The 19,332-nt window shown below is 37.3% G+C and overlaps 1 protein-coding gene across 2 annotated transcripts in view; it reads right to left on the reverse strand.

Moving 5' to 3' along the window:
- Nucleotides 1–19,332, reverse strand: part of Dnah5 (dynein, axonemal, heavy chain 5) — a 300,957-nt gene that overhangs the window by 31,408 nt on the left and 250,217 nt on the right. For both annotated transcript variants that reach the window (XM_013514981.1, XM_005386122.2), the window contains exons 62-69: nt 18,676–18,811; nt 17,582–17,898; nt 16,808–16,963; nt 14,990–15,172; nt 5,870–6,113; nt 4,761–4,875; nt 4,078–4,268; nt 1,413–1,534 (exon numbers count right to left, since the gene is read on the reverse strand). In XM_013514981.1, the coding sequence (XP_013370435.1) occupies nt 1,413–1,534; nt 4,078–4,268; nt 4,761–4,875; nt 5,870–6,113; nt 14,990–15,172; nt 16,808–16,963; nt 17,582–17,898; nt 18,676–18,811 (1,464 nt within the window). The remainder of the gene's footprint in view (nt 1–1,412; nt 1,535–4,077; nt 4,269–4,760; nt 4,876–5,869; nt 6,114–14,989; nt 15,173–16,807; nt 16,964–17,581; nt 17,899–18,675; nt 18,812–19,332) is intronic.

Raw genomic sequence — 19,332 nt, forward strand, 5'->3', positions numbered from 1 at the left:
CTTCATTGCTCAGACCACTCCTGATAAAGAGGAAGGCACTTAATACACGTTTTCATTGAATAAACATGTTTTTGGTCAAGACTCTATTAACTTAGAGTAATCTGAGATATGCCAAGTAATACTATTATCAAACAAATGATCAGACACCTGCTACCTGCAGGCAATTGCTAATGAATAAAAGGACACAGTGCATTATCTTCTGGACCTCAGAAATCAAAGAAATACAAGCTTTACAAAGGCAAGCATATCAAAAGCATTGAACAAACAACATCTACAGATAAATACAATCTCATGTTCTCTGGGGTATTCTTTTGATTGAAGCCTCAAGTTTATTTGTTGTGGTCTAATCAAAAGAAAAATCATTCCATGTTCATATTTATAAATTACTATGTAATAAAAATAATGACCTATTTCAGTCATAAAAGACTATATATTATATATTTATATATATTTATATATAAATGTATATTTTTATATATATTATATATGCTTATATATATATATATAAAATATGGAAAGATTTTGGGTGTGTTATACATTCTCCAGAAGGCAGCAATTTCAATAACAGACTGTCTTCCAGGAAATCATACTGGGGTCATCACATGGTGGAATAAACTACAGGGCATCATTATTTCCAAAAGTAACGTTATTTGACCCAAAAGAATGGTTTTCACCCCAATTTCATGGTAGTAATAACAATTATCACAAGTTTTAAAGGAAAACATAACATATAGCAGAACTAAGCATCTGGTCACCTTAAATGGGAAAGTCAAGAATATTAGGACACTTTTTTAATTTTAAAAAAAATGCTTCAATTTTTTTAGCTGTCAATCTCACTTCTTTACAGTCACCTGATAGCCAAGAACCTTCCAACACCTCTACAGTTCATCAGGATCTGAATGACTCTGGAAGGACGATAACTTTTAAAGATGAGATGTCAAGTATCTGCAGAGGTTCATACCCAAATGCCTAATGAAGGCAGTGTAATGGGAAGAGCAAGAGAGGAAGAAAGGAGAGAAAAAAGGCAAGAAATGAACCTTTGTATTACAGGGAAGTTGTTCGTATTTATTGTCATCTAATTATTACGAAGATTTTTGAATCATACAGTTATCTAACCAGATTGAATGTATCAGTTTTTCTAATTATGGATTTCAATTGATGATACAGACATGTGGCCCAAAACAGCACTAGGTAAACTTCCTGGGCGCAACTCTTCCTGAAAGACCAGTCTGCAGCGTACAGGATGCTTAATCAGAGAGTAGGGGAGCTACGAGGAAGGTCAAGCCCAGGCAATACCATTTAAGAGTTACAATGTTGAGAAGTGTCTCTCCTCCACACATATTATTGCTAGTAATAAATAAGAAAGCTGTTTACTGCGACATTTACTTAAGTTTATTCAAAGAACATGTTACCTGATCAAGGACATCTGAAAACTGCCTGAGTTTATTAAGTTCTACCAAATTCAGCCAAGTCATATCCAGGATCCATTTTGCTGGTTTAGGAGGACAGGCTTTAAGATCCAATGAAGCACCACCTTTGAAATTAAACATTAAAAGTTACCAGATTTTTCTCTCTTTACTCTAAAACAATCCATTTGGTAAATTTTTTTAAAAGTGTTTAAATTGTTTTAGTACCTTAGCATGTGTTAAGCACAGAAATATGAATCCAGTAAAGACTGTGCCTCAAAATTCAATAAATGAATAGATGATTTTAGAAAAACATTAAATAATTAGTGATATAGCTCTGGAAACAGGCAGGTGCAGGATTCTATCCTTGCTCCACCTGACTGATGTCTGGGACAAGCCATCTCATCTGTCTGAGCCTATACTTCTAAGCCTGTAAAATGGGGCTAGTGGAGCCTGGGTGTCATGGTGTAAATGGTTAAAGCACCCTCACACAGGGTTGAGGACGTGGCAAATGGTCACCAAACAGGCAGTTATTGTCAGTACTGCGAGTGGCCCAATATTGGTACAAGGTAACTTAAAATACAGAATTTATCTAAAAATCTCAATAGCACTAGATACGTTTGAAGGATTCTTCTCTATAAATAAACACCTTCTTTACACCCATTTTGAGCACATCCCAGGGCCCCTATGCTAATTGCTTATGTTCACTCAATCTAACAATAACAAAAATTTCCATTTGGTAATGATTCCTGTTATTTCACTCATCACTAATTTAACACTTGTATAACTCATCTCTTACAGCACCATAAGATAAATGAAACGCTAAAACTATTAGTGTTGCCCACATCAGAAAAGCTCAATGTATAAACAATCATATTTTAAGCAAAAGAAAGCATTAGGAAATGTTCTTTAAGATAAAATATGGTGTTTAATAGATAACATCCATTTCAGTTCAGGGAAAATATGTTTTAAACATTATTCTTCACAGGATATGAGCAGTCAATCTGGCCACCTTTAAAATCTTTCTTTGAACATGGTATGTAATAAAAAAAAAATTCAAGATATTTATTAAGTCAGTCTCTGCTTCATCCAAACACCATGTACACCATTAGTTATCTCCTGCCAAATCCATCTTAGTATATTTACTGCAGTTAAGTGTGGTCATTAAGCCATTTCAATTGAAATTTTTTTTAGCTCAAAAAATAAAGAAAAATTGTTTTAGCTCATGGACCAAAAAAGATCTAAAGACAATGGCACTGTATTTAATAAATAGCATACCAATTTGCATGGCAACTGCCCATTTTCCAGTAAACTGAAAAGAATAAAGTACTCACCAGTGAGCTAAAGAAAAGCTGTTCTTTTAAAAGAAAGGGTGTTCCTTGCAGGCCAAAGCATTATTCAGTGTTTGGAAGGCAACTGTGTTGTGAGTATTTGCCTTTTCCAAAAGTGTACAATGTGGCACAAGGAATGACTGTATATTTGGACCTATTCCTGGATAATATAGCATCAATGTAACAGTGTATTTGATGAATAAACAGCCAAAAAAGGAATAATTCAAAACAAATTCTCAAGATGATCAAGAATTATTCTATTCCCTTCATTCCTGGTGTTAGGTGGTGTCTCTCATAGAAAACGAGTGAGATTAGAGAGGGCGTGAAGACACAGCCCTCCTGAACGAGATTCCTATCATCAGAAGTCACAAAACAGCTCACTTCTTTAGCTCTGCTCTTTGCCATAGGAAGATACAATGAGAGGTCAGCCAAATCCAACCTGGAAGAGAGCCCTCAGCACTCTGGTCTCAGATATTCAGCCCCCATGAGTGTGAGGGAAAAAAATACTGTTGTTTACAAGCCACCTATCTATGGTAATTTGTTGTAGCAACCTGAACTAAGACACAGTTACCTGAAATATATTTTACACACATTAGAGAACATGATAATAATTTACGTCTCCCAGCCTTCCGCTTAGCTGTATTGTTCCAGTGGCCCAGTGGGTCTACCTGTGAGCAGTGCCGCAACAAATGCAACATGAATAACCCACGGGGTGAGTTATTCCACTCTGCTCTAGTGATCCTGCTCAGACTGGTTTTTCTCTCTCATGCCATATTCACTCCCATTGGAGGCCTTTATGATGTCCCCCTGCCTTCAACATCCTAAGTGGCTGTGTGGCCACTGCCTTCTGTTCTCTCAAATCATTGATCACCTGGCCATCTCTAGGAAGGTTACTCTATTAGACATCCTATTAGATTCCTCATTTAAAGCTCTAGACATTCACCAGCCCACACACTTTTAACTTTGTATTGCCCATTTCCTTCTGCTTTTACCACAGTATATATTATACACACACACACACACACACACACACACACACACACACACATATATATATAGAGAGAGAGAGAGAGAGAAACAGAGACAGAGACAGAGACAGAGATGGAGGGAGGGAGTTATTCTACAATGAGTTTTGTTCCCTGACATGTTCCAAATGCCTATTCCATGCCTAGATACACAGTAGGATTTTCAATAAATATTTATTATCCAGTCTATAAATGAGCAAATAAAATATTTCACATACTTTAAATGCAATGCAAAGAAAACATTATCATCTAAAAAAATACCACAAAGGGCTCTCACAGTAATTCTGACACTTGTGCACAAGACTTTTTACTGACCTTTAATAAAAGTGAGAAACTCTTCATGCTTGACTCGGTTCCTCTGGATGTCAATCTTTAGGGTTAGCAACAAGGTGAAGAGGAATTTGTGCTCCTCATACAGCCCACGGGCAGCATACTTGTAAATCTCGTAAGTCATGTGCTCAATGATATTAGCAGTCCTCTTGCTTGTAATTGGACTCTTGGCAGATCTGAAAAAGAAAACGTTTAAACCAGGCTTACCCCATGGCCCTTTTCCATTGTCTACAAAAGCTACGTCTTTAATGAAGAATAACTAACTTTGGAGGACCAATTTTTATTTTTACACACCAAGCATAAGCTTCCTAAGTCTAAAATTACAAGCATTCTCTCAACATGAAATAACATAGAATCCTTAATGCTGTCTAAATCCACTTTACCCACAGGGTGCTATCACTCACAAAGATGTCTTGGGAATTTTCTTGTTTAATAGACACACATGAAACTAAAGGAATCAAATCAATGGATGACTAGCTGTTACAGCTTTCTCTGAGCATAAAATGACAAATCAGAATAATCTGTTAATACGTTGGTAATTACACTAATCTTAGATTACAAAAAGTGAAAGACTCTTACTAACCGAGAAGAAGGAAATAATAAATGTAATGTCATCATTCTAGTCCACAGATAAAGAATTCAGCTTGGCTTCCTGAGAACAGGCATACCTGGCTAAGGAAAGGTCAAACAAGCCTAGAAACTGGCGAAGCGAAGTCTGATACATCTCATTAACCAAGCGCATCTCAGTGATGAGGAAGTAGAGGATGCTGCCCCGAGTAGCAACTGAAAGACAAAGAGCAAGGCTGCATGTATTAGAAGAGAGGGAAATAAATGATCCATGCAAAACTATCAGTTTAAACTCTGAATGAAAACAACTTCTATTTTTTTGTCTATTATATTGTGAGTTTGCAGCTACCAACTCATAATCATATCTACACCAGTGCTCCTGTATCAATGTATTTAATTCTTATGTATAAGCTTTGTATAAGTGCTCTGCTATTTACATTCATCAAATGGTTCTAATGTTAGCTTTCACTCTCTTATAAATATATTTTATTATGTTTACTATAGGTACAAAGGCAACCAAAGGAATTCAAGTGCTTTATATTTAACATCCAATAGCCATTTAGGACCTTGTTGTGAAGCTCATGAGGAATCTGTGCCTAAAACTGGCCTCAAATTTGCAAAACAAGAGATCGCAAAGATGATGCTCCAGACTCGCCATCCACAGATGACACTGTTTCGTTCTTTTTCCAGGAAGAATGATAATGTACTAAAGGATACTCAGCTGAACACTTCTAGTAGATTCCTTGAATAGCCAGTGAACCTCCGTTTGTAAATTAGTGGCTGAGGATGAAGACCAGAGAATCACTTCTGAATACAAAGACTATAAACAAGGTACTGACAGAGGGCTACCAAACAATAAACTAGTGCACAGTCCCCAATGCCACAATAATTGCTCAGATTTTACTGGTTTGTGATCAGATGTCTAACAAAAAAACTCTTCCTCTTTACGTTCTAATTAACAATCAGTTCATCAGAACATTCAAGGATTTGCCAACTAGCATGACTTACAGGCATCTTAAAAATTTAGACCTGAATGCAATTTTTTTTATCTCAAATTGACTGAAGTTCCCAAAGGATGCCACAACACCAAACCAGCCACTCCATTTCGCATAGTCACTTGTATAACTTCCCGCTTCATTCACTTGGTCTAATTCTCATTTCTTTCTCACTCCACTTTCCTGTGACATTTGTCTTTCATTACCAGACTCACCAGGTCTGTATTCCTCCCGGGCTGAGTTAATTTGAATTTCTGTCTCCGCAGAAATTTCCAGCTTCTGTGTCACCTCTTCCGCTGTCTTTTTGGTGTTGCTCAGTACAACAATTAGACTCTCATCTTCCACCAGGGACCCCTGAGTGCTCGTCAGGCGGTAAAGCAAATTATCTTCTAGTTCCTTCATCCTCCTTTTGTTCGCAGTTACATCTTCCATCAGATGAGTCCTTTCTTTCTCCAATTCCTGTTAATTTGCATAAATTTATTTTCTTCCTAAATTAACAGCTATTGGTGGGGGGACCCCTTACAAATTTAGCCTGAATGCCTGCTCTCCAGCAGCTGTACTCTATTTTTCATACTTGGCTGCAAAAGATATAGATAGCTAAAAGAGAGGAGAACTAACAGAAGAAAAAAATATGGAAAACTATCTAAAAATTGGTAAAAAACAAAACAGAAGAAAAAAATATGGAAAACTATCTAAAAATTGGTAAAAAACAAAATAACAACAACAAAAAAAACAGTATTCCTATCATCATTTAAGTCAGATCATTTCTAGTGACTCCCGTGATTGCATTTAACATATAAATATAATATTCTTAAAGGTAAAGCATATTTGATGACAAACATACGTATCTCTGATTAAATATATTTACTCTGTTCAGGCTTCTTAAAAAGAATTGCACTGCTGTTTGAATGTGGTTATTTCAAAGTTCCTGGTTGAAACAATATCCAATTCTGTAAAAAGCAACCCATGAAAAACAGGCAAGCAACCTGAGCTGCTCCTGTAGGTATGCTTACATTGAAAAATCTGCTCTGCTGAAAAGTTGCTACTCTCCCCAACAGAAATGAAGATTTCTATCTTCTCTGAGGGAACTTTAAAGAAAAGTAGGAGAACAAGGCTTTGGAAGACTACTGTCCTCGTTGGCTACCTCATTCTCCTTGCAGCTTGGAGAGGATGAAAGGAGGAAACGGAAGTGACACTGGGTGAGAAAAAGGAAGCATGAACCGGAAAGCTGGGGGACAACAGAGAAAAGATACTTTTGACGCCAAGTCAAATTATATATGAATGTCAAATGTTATACGAGAGACTAACTTTGAAGCTAAAGAAAAGAATCAAAAATGGAAAGAACAATGAGCAAACAGTTACCTAAGTTTTTAAAAAATAAAAAAATTAAAAAAATATATATATATATACACATTAGAGAATTAACTTGCAAACTTTTCTAAATATCTGGTTCACTGACAACACACCTCAGTGTAACTGCAGTAACTATGTGTAATTCCCTACAGGAAAATGATGGCTAAATGCAGGCAATTTGAACTGCAAAATCACAAGAAAGCTTCCCTTAGAAGTCACTTTCTCAGTAAGACTGACTTGGACTACCCTAACATTGGAGCCTACACTAGTTCTCTGTCTTACCAATCTATATAATTTTAAAAGCTTTTAACACCTTCTAACATATGTTATGTTCATATATGTTGTTATGTATACTTTATGTTATGCTCATATGTGCTGTGTAAAAACATAAGATATAATTTACTTATATGATGTTCCAGGGATCATTTGGTTTTTGGTCTACTTTGCTTTGTTCATTGTTATCTAGTAGATATTGAATTAATACTGTGTAATGAATGGTAAGTGCTATATCTGTTTTGAGATTGATAAACTGAAATGCATAGTGAACTGGAAAATCTAGTGTTAGTGCCAGAAATATAAATATAAAAGTTCTCTGTCTTTCTCTTTCCCTTTCCCTTCCTTCCACTTTCTCTCTCTCCCTCCCTCCCTCCCTCCCTTTCTCTCTCTCTCTCTCTCTCTCTCTCTCTGAAACCCCTTAAGTTAAAAAAAAGGTTGCAGTAACAAAATCGCATCAAAGGAAAGAGAAAAATCCACTGGTCTCTGCATTACGTTCTAGTAGGTCAGCTCCCACTGATTAAACAGTTGTGGTCAGCAGGATCCTACCAGACTCTGAACTCATGACCCAACCCCTGTGACTCAGGTTCGGGGACACTTAACAAAAGGAAAAAGAATTTCATCCTCAAGAAAACAAACATTCAGAACTTCTATCAATTCTTAATTTGTTGAGCTGTAGCGACACAGGCAAAATCTGCTCTTATCACCAGTACTTCCATCTGTTATCTGGCTACACTTGAAAACTTCCTTAGTGGTTATTTTAATTCATTTATTCACTAGATGAGAATTTCAAATTTCAGGAAATGTAGAAATTAGCACAAACAAGTGACATTTAAGAGCTGCTATAAAGTTCCTTCCCATAAGCAATTATAATAAAAGCCCTCACATTATGGTTATGCTCAGAAATAAAGTGATAGTAAAGGAAATAAAAATTTAAGTTGTAAAACTTCCACACTATCATTTCTGAGTTCTTAAAGATGAGCATTATAAACATTTTCACCTGAGGATAGGTAAGGGAAGGAAAGTACATCAACAGGAAAAAGGATAGTTTTGACCTCAGGAAGATATGCATTTGAATTCTTAGCCTCTGAGTCTGGCTATGGTTTGTAAATCTACAGACCTCCATACTTTCCCTTCAGAAGTCATATAAAAACAGCAAACAGGATGACTGTGACCATCACCAGCACTGCAACCAAGAGAGTGGCTGGATTAAGATGGTTACTCCTTACATATCTCTTCCTTCCCATTCCCTCCCTTGGGAGGGAAGGAATGATTTGGAAAATAAGTTGTTTAAGATATTAAGTTATAAGCTGGCACAAAATAAATTCTACTGCTGGATATGTATGCAAAGGAAAGGAAATTGGTATGTCGGAGAGATATCTCCACCCCTGTCTTTACTGAAATTCTATTTGGAATAGCCAAGATATCGATTCACCCTAGGTGCCCATCAATAGATGAACTGATAATGACAATGTGATATATGTACATAACGAGATATTATTGAGCTGCAAAAAAGAACAAAATCCTGTCATTTGCAGCAACATGGATAAGACTGAAGGATATTGTGTTAAATAAGTCAGTCAGAGAAAGATATCTTCATACTTAATATATGGAAGCTAAAAACAGTCACCTCAGGAAAAAGAGAAAAATACATAGTTGCTCATGAGGAGGAAAGAAAAGTGAGTGAATGTGTACAGAAAGGTATCTGCACAAGAAGAATTGATTAGAATGTTCCATCACACCTAGGGTAAACTATGGTTCACAAGAATTAATTTCATGCTTCAGAATAGTAAAGAGAACTTTGAGTATTTCTAACACAAAGAAATAATAAATGCTTGAGTTAATGGGTATATATCAATTCACCAATCTTATCATTACACCACATACATGTTTTATTAGTCATCATTGCTGTGACAAAATACTTAATATAAACAGTTTAAAAGAGGAAAGGTTTGTGTCCTTATGGTTTCAGAGGATTTAGTCCATGGCCAACTGCTTCCATTGATGTTACCCTACGGTGCGGCAGAAATATCCTGGCTAGATGAAAGCTGCTCACCTAATGACAGCAGGAAGCACAAAGAGAGAGAAAGAAAGCGGCCAACAGGAAGGGCCAGGAACAAGACAGAGTCCCCACAGTCCCACCCCCATGACCCTAGTCTCTTCAACTAGGCCCCGCCCCCTGAGTTTCCCTTTCCATAACGTCATCAAGTTATGACTTCATCAGTGGATGAATCTACTGATGACTGTAGCCCCCCATGATCTCCTCACATCTTGAAAGCCCCATCTCTGAATAATGTGACTTTGAGGGAGAAAGTTTAGATCTAAATCATAACAGAAGTATTGAAAGATCACACTAGAACCTCACAAATATGTACAATTATATGTGCCAATTTTAAATAACTATTTTTAAATTGGGACGAAAGAACTACTTTGGAATTTCACGTCTTATGAAAATATATAATAAGGTAGCTAAGAAAGAACAGCTTCCTAGGGAAACCTAGTTTCAGATTAGAATGCTAAGGATGCGCACTCTTGTCAATGAGCGATGAGAGCCTCGGTTGCCAAATTCAGAAATAGAATCAGGTGTTACCCATTCAGTCTGCACAGTAACCTTTATCTTCTGTCCACAATTCCAGTGATATACCACTGCCCTAATTCAGGCTTTAACTCTCCACCGATGTATTAATCATACCCGGTTTTCCTGCCGGCCCTTTTTCTGCCACTTCCTCTTTCTCTGCTCACAGTCATCTTGGGGAAATCTCCTTAGTCATTCGGGAAGCTCCAAAATTCTCAACAAAATCTGCTATAATCCACACTCTCAATCTCACACTACTCGAGAGTAGTGAGACTGAGTAACATCATGCCTCCACGTTGCTCATAAAATCCATTCCTGATAAAATAAACATGCTAATGTATACAATAAGGGCAAAAGTATTCAATTCCTGATCTAAAAACTGGGATTGTTGTGTTCAACTTAATATCATTGTTGGCAACATAAATTAAACAAAATTGTCAACTTTAATTAACTTATTATATTTCTGAAGAACTAAAAATAAATTTGAGAAATAACATTCCTCAAAGTTTAGAACTGATGAACATAAAATGAAGAGCATAACTTAAAGTTCTACATGAAATTATACACGCAATCTTTGTACTAACTAAAAGTGACCAATTATTAGTATGGAACTATAGTGGGCAAAAGAAAGATTATCTGAGAAAGGAAATAGAACAATTGCCATTTGATTTTTATTTAAGAGTGAAAGAGTGAAAAACGTTACTATGATTTACACATACTTCTGTTCAACTACTACTTAAATTATAGCACTATATAAAAAGATACCATGTTTACAAATAAATACAATGTGCAGGGTGAATCAAAATAATTTTATCTGCAAATCTTTTATTCATCAAAGAGATTGCCTCCTACGCTAGATTACATAGACAGAGTGATGGATGGGTGGATGGATGGATGGATGTATAAGATAGATCATAGATAGATGTAAACACTTATGGTAAATATTTTGCATACTAATGCTACAAAGTAAAAATTTTGTACAAATTGTGATAATGATAAGTTGGGGGAGGGAATACTTCAAAATGAGTGAAGAAAGTACAGGAATGGTACCATTTCATGAACAACTATTTAATTAAGTGCTCAAAAATTAAGTGGCATACCAAAGAAGAAAATCAAATGAAAAATTTAGCATATTTATTAAATTACTTCCCATTCCCAGTAGCTTTCTCTAAGTTCAGGTCCTTTGATCTCAAAAGAAAATCACCCATCTGCTTGTTCATCCAGAATTCTGAACAATAAAGACCCTGGAGGCCCTTTATTGTGCAACCAGTAAAGGTAACTGACAAATAATTGATATTTTTCTCCTAATAGAACAAAATTCTCTTTATTTCAGTCTTATTCTCTAGGCTTAAGGTGGGGATGAGCTAAGTGATTTGGTATTCTATAAAGGAAAGTTATTGGAGGTCTCCTTGCTTACTTCCTACTCAAACATTATCTAAATACATCACCTTCTGTGACAACACAGGTTGTCCAAATCTACTCATGGTGTATCAAGTCAACAATTAAATACAGCATTGATGTGGACTTGAACAGTACAGCCATTAGGGAAAACAGTATGGAAGTTCTTAAAAACACTAGCAATAGAATTACCACGTCATCCAATAATTCCACTACTAGTTATGTATCCACAGGAAATGAAATAGTATGTCAAAGAGACATGTGTATCCCACGTTCATTTCAGCACTCTTCACAACGTCCAACATAGAATCAACCCAGAGTCCATCACCTGACGAATGCATGAGCAAAATGTGGTATGTATACACAGCACAATACTGTGATTCAGATGCTTAAAAAGAAGAAATTTTGTCATTAGTGACAACATGGATTGAACTAGAGGAAAGCCTATTGAGCAAAATAAGGCTAGAGATAGAAAGACAAAGATCACACTTACTTGCAAAAGCTTTAAAATGTTGATGTCATAGAAGTAAAGAGTAAAAGAGTGGTTACCAGAGAATGAGGAGAGGAAAACAGGAAGGGGTTGCTCAACAGGTACAATCTTATAAGCAGACAAGAGGAGTAAGTTCTGGTGTTCTGTTGCACAGTACGGCAACTATAGGTAAAAACTGTGCATACTTCTAAACAGCTAAAAGGTAGATATTCTAATCTCACCACAAAGATACAACAAATGTATAAAGACATAAATAGAGATGCTAGATATCTTGATTTTACCCTTACTCACTGTGTACACGAATGGACACACCATAGTGCACCCAATAAATATGTACAATAATTGTGTCAATTTTAAAAATAAATAAATAAATAGACTGCCTTGAAGAACACAGAAAAGTATGAAATCAGTTTGAAAGTCACATCTCCTTGTATGCATATGTTCTCCAATTTCCATTTATTCCTGAAGCCAATAAACTTTGGATTCAGGCAGGTGCATAGTGGAGACTGCAACATGGTGGTGGTGAAGCCCCTCCCTGCCCTGTCCTCCCAGGATACTGGACATTTAGTAAATTGATGGAATCCAAGAAGATGTGCTTTTCCTTTGCATGATCAGAACAGCATTTCCCAAGAAAAAAATCAAGAGACCAGGAGAGGCAAGCGTTTCTGGATGAACAGAGTCACCTGTGTGTCGGCCTCACAGTTCTCCAGTGCTCTCTAACACCACCTTCCTCTTCGTAGGCTCTTCCCAGCCTCCAACAGGCCCCACCCACCTTTGCTCAAGGAAAATTTTTATTTTCATTCTATATTTGTAACCATCCAAGAAGTGATTACAGCCAGAGTCTGTCACTGAAATCAAAGGAGCACTTTGCACTTGAAATTATACCCGTGTCCATAAAGCACAGACATACGGCTGTTTTCAGTGGGTGACTAGACTGCGGCTCATGACCTCAAAAACAAGAGGGAGCGACTCAGACACACTTGCCACCACCCAGACCTGGAAGACTCAGCTGTGCGAGCAGGAATACGATGGAAAGGATGGATGCTAAGAAGGCAAAACTGTTCGGAGGAAAGTAAACTTCTGAAACACCAGCAAAAGTAATCCCCACAGCTCACTTCCAGCATTAGGACACTTTACTTTGGGAAAAAAAATAAATAAATCTTAAGAGTTGTATTAAAACGTGGTTCAGGGTGAGACGACCCTTTGTGACTGTGAAAGAATGAAGGTCATGTTACTCTGGCCGCAGTTTTTAAGAGCTGTGTATTGTGAGCCTGAAAGAGATTCTGATAATAAGACAATGGTAGAGGAGCAATTTTCTCAAAAGACTCAATTTCCCAAGGAAAAAGAAAAGGCCTGGCTGTAGGTCCATACTAGCTTTGCCAGGCTGTTAAAGTCTTTTTAAAAAGAGCTTAAGGGGCTGCTTGCTTCCTAGTAAACCTCTGCTGCAGTAAGCAATACTCAGTGCTGTGTGTTTTGTGTTTTGTTTTGTTTTGTTTTGTTTTGTTTTGTTTCGTTTCGTTTTGTGGCATCCCACATTTGCCAGGAAAAATTTGTCTTAGGAAATGGATTCATCTCAGCTGAGTAAGAAAACAAAGGACAAGGCTATCACACCAAGTGCCAAGAGTGCCCCTATTTCCCTGAAGCAAAGGCTATTGGTAACAGCAGGGCATAGGGCACCCATGATGGATGCTGCCCCAGAAGTCCTCAGGATGCACACCTTCTCAGCAACACACCGGCAATCAAAAATCCCAGTCCTTCCTCAAGCAGCTATAAGGCATTGCTAAATTTCCTCAACCACATCAATTGAGACTTAACACAAGACTTGAAAATAAAGAAGTACAGCCAGTCTTCATCATGCATGCCTGTGATTCCAGCACTCTCAGAGGCTGAGGCAGGAGGATCACAAGTTTGAATCCAGTTTGGGCAACTTGGTAAATTAGGGAGATGTTGTTTCAAAATAAAAAATTAAAAAGTGACTGGGGATATAGCTCCGTGAAAGGCCTTGGGTTCAATCCCCAGTACCATAAAAATACATATATACATACATAAACAAATAACCAAACATATATATAGAAGGCTGTTATTACCTCAACAGCAAGTCTGTGGAAAGAACGACAGTACCCATCCCTGTCATACTGAGTTCAACTAAACATGTGAATTTATGAAGCTGGATTAAATGCTCCTATGATAACTTTCAACTTTATGACTCTACGATTCATGTGCTGCAAATTAGAAATAAAGAGAGAAGATTCAAAATAAAAAGGAAGACAGAGAGAGGAAGAAGGGCGGGAGGGAGAAGGGAGAGAATGAAATAGACGCTTAGCAGAGCTTGGAAGAGCAGGCTCAACACGGCCTGCAGAAAAGGTAAACAGTGGGAAGTGCAGATTCAATGATTTTGCAAACCAGCTTCACCTAATAAATCTTCAGGTCAGCACAAAAGGAACCACATAGTAAACTAAACTCTTCCTGGCTGTGGAAAGCCAGGAGAAAGTCAATAGCCGCTTTAAGAGTTCCTGCAGTTTCACTACAGCATTCTCATTAACATCCTCTGCATTTTTTTGCTGAGGCCTCACAAGTTCGCTAGAAAATGCTGACTCAGAAAAAGGAAGTTGCTATATTCTTGGCTATTTTTCTCTGAGCATTAAGTTAGCCCATAAAACAGAAGTAAAGCAAATGGACACCGGTTATATTTCCAGGGCACCTGAAGTCAGGTGCACAATTAAACGTTAGTGTCACAACTTCTACACTCTCACATCAGACCCACCACAGCTACACAGAGCTCCCATAGATAACAACTAAGAACAGAGAATGTTATTTGTTGTGTGTGCATAAAGTTTCCATAGTCTACTCCACAAATATAGCAAGGACTCAAATGAAAGAATAACCTAGATGTGTGTTAGGAAACAAAGTAAATAGGAGACTAAAATTCACAATAGAACAAACTTGTAGAAAAAAAATAAAGCAAAGACCACAATAATGATACAGAAACTGAGATGGATGCGCTCACAGCTACATCAGCAGTCTGCAGAAAGCAATCAGTATAATATGTACTTCAGAAGACACATATGAAACATACAGGCAGATAACTGATTAATAATTTCCTTTGGGTAAAAAGAATATATTTGTGAATTAATGGAAAACACAGGATTTAAAGAAAGAAGCTTAATCCTATGCCAATTTCTATCATATTTTCATCAATAAAAGACTCCCTCATTGCAGAAAAGGAGGTAGCCACACCTTACCCACCTGCTTCTCCGTGAGAATGACTCTCCCCAGTAGCTGATCTTCCAGACCTTTCATGGTGACAGTGAAGTCAATGATGGAGGTCCGAGCACTGATTTCGGGAGTATAAGCTGGATTGGGCAGTTTGGTAGTAATGTAGAGTCTGAAGCCATCCAGAACATCCACTTCCTTGTCACCAACTTTCACCTTTTCCATAAAAAGAAAGTTCAAATAATAAAAGAGATACACCTTACCATGTCGTTTTGCATAATTAGGTATTGCTGTAAACAAGGGGACTGGGGATTTAGGTCAGTGGCACAGCATCTGCCTGGCAAGCACAAGGTCGTGAGCTTGATTCCCGGTACCAGAAAAAAAAAGAAAAAAAAAAAAACAAGGTATTGCTATAAACAATTTAAACATCAGAGATAGCTTATATACTGAATAATAAATAGTCATTGAGTATTCACAGTGCTTCAATCCACTAGGGTAGAAGGAAGGAAAGATGACGCAGGGAGAGAGGGACGGATGGAGGGAGGATGGGGTTGGAAGAGAGGGAGGAAGTGAGGGAGGAGTTCAGCACACACCATGAAATAAATATAGAATTTGACCCCACAGAAGAAAGATGGAACCCTCAACCAAGTTTCTAGATCTTTTTTGGCTCCAAATGAATTTCAGGAATGTTTTCTCTAGGTCTGTGAGGTACGTTAAAGGTACTTTCATTGGATTTGTACTAAATCTGTATAGCAGTTTGGGGAGTATGGCCATTTTCACTATGGTGGCTCTTCCTATCCATGAGCAAGGGGTATCTTTCCATTTTCTGATCTTCTCCTCAATCTCCTTTCTTAGGGTATTGTAATTTTCACTGTACAGATCTTTTACATCCTTTGTTAGATTGATACCTAGGTATTGCATTTTTTTTGAATGACACTGTGAAGGGCGTGCTTTCCCTAACTTCTCTCTCTGTGAATTTGCTGTTTGTGTACAGGAATGCTACTGACTTTTGAGTGTTAACTTTGTATCCCGCTACACTACTGAATTTGGTTATTAATTCTAAAGTCTTTTGGTGGGATTTTTGGGGTCTTCTACGTAGGGTATCATGTCATCTGCAAATAATAATTTAACTTCTTCCTTTCTTCTCCTTACCTTTTTTATTTCTTGTTCTTGTCTAAATGCACTGTCTAATGTTTCCAGAACTACACTGAATAGGAGTGCTGACAATGGACATCCTTGTCCTCTTCCTAATTTTAGAGTGAAAGCTTTCAGTTTGTGACCATTTGATATGATATTAGCTGTTGGTCTGCCATAGATAGCTTTTCTAAGACTGAGGTAATTACCTTGTATTCCAATTTTCTGTAAGGTCTTTATCATAAATAAGTGTTGGACTTTGTCAAAAGCTTTTTCTGCATGTACTGAGATAATCATGTGGTTTTTGTATTTGGTTCTGTTAATTTGCTGTATTACACTTGTTGATTTTCATCCATTGAACCATCCCCGCATCCCTGGTATGAATCCTACTTGGTCATGATGTATAATCTTCTTGATGATTTGCTGCAATCTGTTTGCCATTATCTTATTAAGGACTTTTGCATCTGTATTCATTATTCAGTTGTAACCCAAGTTGTTTAAATGTGAGGCCAGCTGTAACTTGAGGGTCCGCTATAAAGTATATACACCTAAGAAGATTGTTCTTGAATAAGTCCCAACTCAAGAAGTACAGAAAAAAAACCTTCTCACAAGTGACTCTAACTTCAGTTACTACCCAGTGAGAGAATTCTATCCATGTCACATTTACCTGACTTTGCATAATTGTTCTGTATATTGTTGTCAACAGATTTAACCTACCTTAAAGGTAGATCCAGTTTTAATGAAGTTTCTTTCCAAAACATTATCTAAAGCTGGATCTAGTTCTTCCCCAATGTCTTCAATAAGTAAGGGTCTTCCAAGAGAAAGGCTGTCCTCCAGGTGGTTTCTGAAGTACTTGTGATTTAGAGATGTGATCTAGAAGCAGGACTGAAAGGTTACTCTTGACACAGTCTCTTGATTCAACACAGGTTGACAAGCAATATCATGCTATACTTAAAATATTCTAGCTCAGCAGACAAACACAAATGTTTAAAAACCCTTGGCTTTGGAAATCATACTTGGTGAAATGGTATGGAAATTTTAAACTATTCCTATTCTTTTTATCAAGTTGTTATTCCCTTCTACTGGGAAGCATGTAAGTCTCTGGGTACTAATGCTGCTTTTTTTTCATCCCCAGCACCTTTGTAACAAATAATAACAGAATAATTAAGACATACCCTTGTAAGCACAGTAGATATATTATGATACAGCTCTGTCTTTCTTTATTTATCAAAGAGAACCTTAGGCCTTAACAGAGTAGAGTCTAAAACCATTGAAAAATGCCATTAGTATACATGAACACAAATGCAAATAATGAGATTTTTCAAAAAGATTTCATTATTAGATTTAATCTTGGACCTACTACGGCTCCACCTAAGATTATGAACATTGTGTAAGGTTTTCAAATATTTCTTAACTCTTGGACTTTTAGCAATCTAATTTGAGGCAATAAAAATTTAAGCAATAATGCAAATATACTCAAACACAAGTTACCTGGAGTTCATTCTGACTTTCTTTATTTTTAATCCAGGTCTTGCCTTGAGTCTGTGGATCAATTAGCAAAGGGTAGCGAGATGCCTTTGTGACAATAATTCCATTCTGAATGGACAGGTCATCATTTGGCAGACCTTGCAGGTTCCACTCACTAATAGTAGGAGCATCGATCAACATCTCACTGAGATTTAAATTGTTTCCAAATGGAATTTGCCGAGCTTTCATTTCCTTCTTCCAATCATTCAACAACAGATCTCGAAACTCTTGGTTAAATGGTCCAGAATAAGACAGAAAAGCTGTAGCCAGCAATACATCCCCTAAAATAGAAAACAAACTCTACTGAATATTTATAATCCTCCTTGTGATTATACAACACATCAATTTTTTTAAAAAAAAACTAAAAAGACATTCTTTTAAAAACTAAATTGCACAGATCACATTGTAACCACAAGTTCCCACGCTTTGGTGAATCAGCAGGAGTCTGGTTTATTGGTAAACACAGCCAAAGAGCCTACGAAGTAATCACTGCTGGAAGCAAGCACTGGACTATTTTGATTTTTCTTGCAAGGGAGTGGACTTTCTCTGAGTTTATGAGCTTTGGCACCTCAGAAGACAGAGCCTTCATGCAAAGTGCCCTTGATCAATATTCCCACAGACTCACAGGAGAATGGGAAAGTGGCCTGATAACATGTGTAAAGGTCATTAACTCATCCAATTAGGACAGAAAATATGTCAGACCATTGCCTATCATTTTGAAATGACTGGAGGGAGAGAAAGAGAGAGACAGAGACAGAAATAGAGAGACAGAGAGAGCAGAAATAATTAAGTGTTGCTTGATTAAAGCTCAAACTTGCTTACGCCCTATCCTAATCAATATCATCTCATAAGGGGATGAATATGATCAAAATACACTGTCTGTATCCCCCCCAAAAAAAAACATGGGACTGTAGGAGAGTGGGACAAGGAGGGTGATGGGGGTGAAAGTGATCAAAGTATGTTATGTTCGCTTATGAATCTGAGAAATTAAAAATCATTGATCTGAGTACTCATATTCACTATTTTTCTAAAAAATAAGGAAAAATGAATTTACAGACCCACAAGTCTTTTAGTTTGTGCAGCAAACTCTTTGCTTTGTTCAGTCCATCTTTCTTTTTCGCCCGCCAAGCCGCTGATGAGAGTCGAGGCTGTCTGCATCTTATGTCTGCACCGCTCTGCATCTTCAAGCAAGGCCTTAAAAAGGTCATAACCAGGAGAAAACCTTTACTGAGATAAGTATAGCCTTGAGCTAAAAGACGTAACTTTAAAATATGCGTTATCTGTACTCTGTGACATGTAAGTCCTTTACTGCAAGAAAAAAAAATAATGCATAAGACCCCATTTCTGTGTGTGCCATCTCTTATGCCCTGTCCAAGGAGCACAAGGGACTCTTCCATGTAGTGCCAAGTGGCTGGTTCCCACCAGATGTTACTAACTGAGAGATGATGGAAATTTGCATCAATCATGACTTCCCTTTAACGAAAAATGGAGGAGTCATGGCTTTGCCTCCCTGACCAGTGTGCAAGGCAGGGGAAACCTTGGGCACCCTCTGGGACGTCACTGGCTGTCCGCCACACTCCAGGGAGCCTCTGGATATTAAAAAATGACAAAACAAAGCAGCAAAATGCAATCCAAGACCTCCACACCACCCAAAACAAGTCCAGGAGACAACACAGAAGAGCTTTGAAGTCATACCTGAAATTTCTGAAATGATA

This window comes from Chinchilla lanigera, unplaced genomic scaffold (genome assembly GCF_000276665.1).
Source record: "Chinchilla lanigera isolate Chin_1 unplaced genomic scaffold, ChiLan1.0 scaffold00025, whole genome shotgun sequence".
Taxonomy (NCBI): Eukaryota; Metazoa; Chordata; class Mammalia; order Rodentia; family Chinchillidae; genus Chinchilla; species Chinchilla lanigera.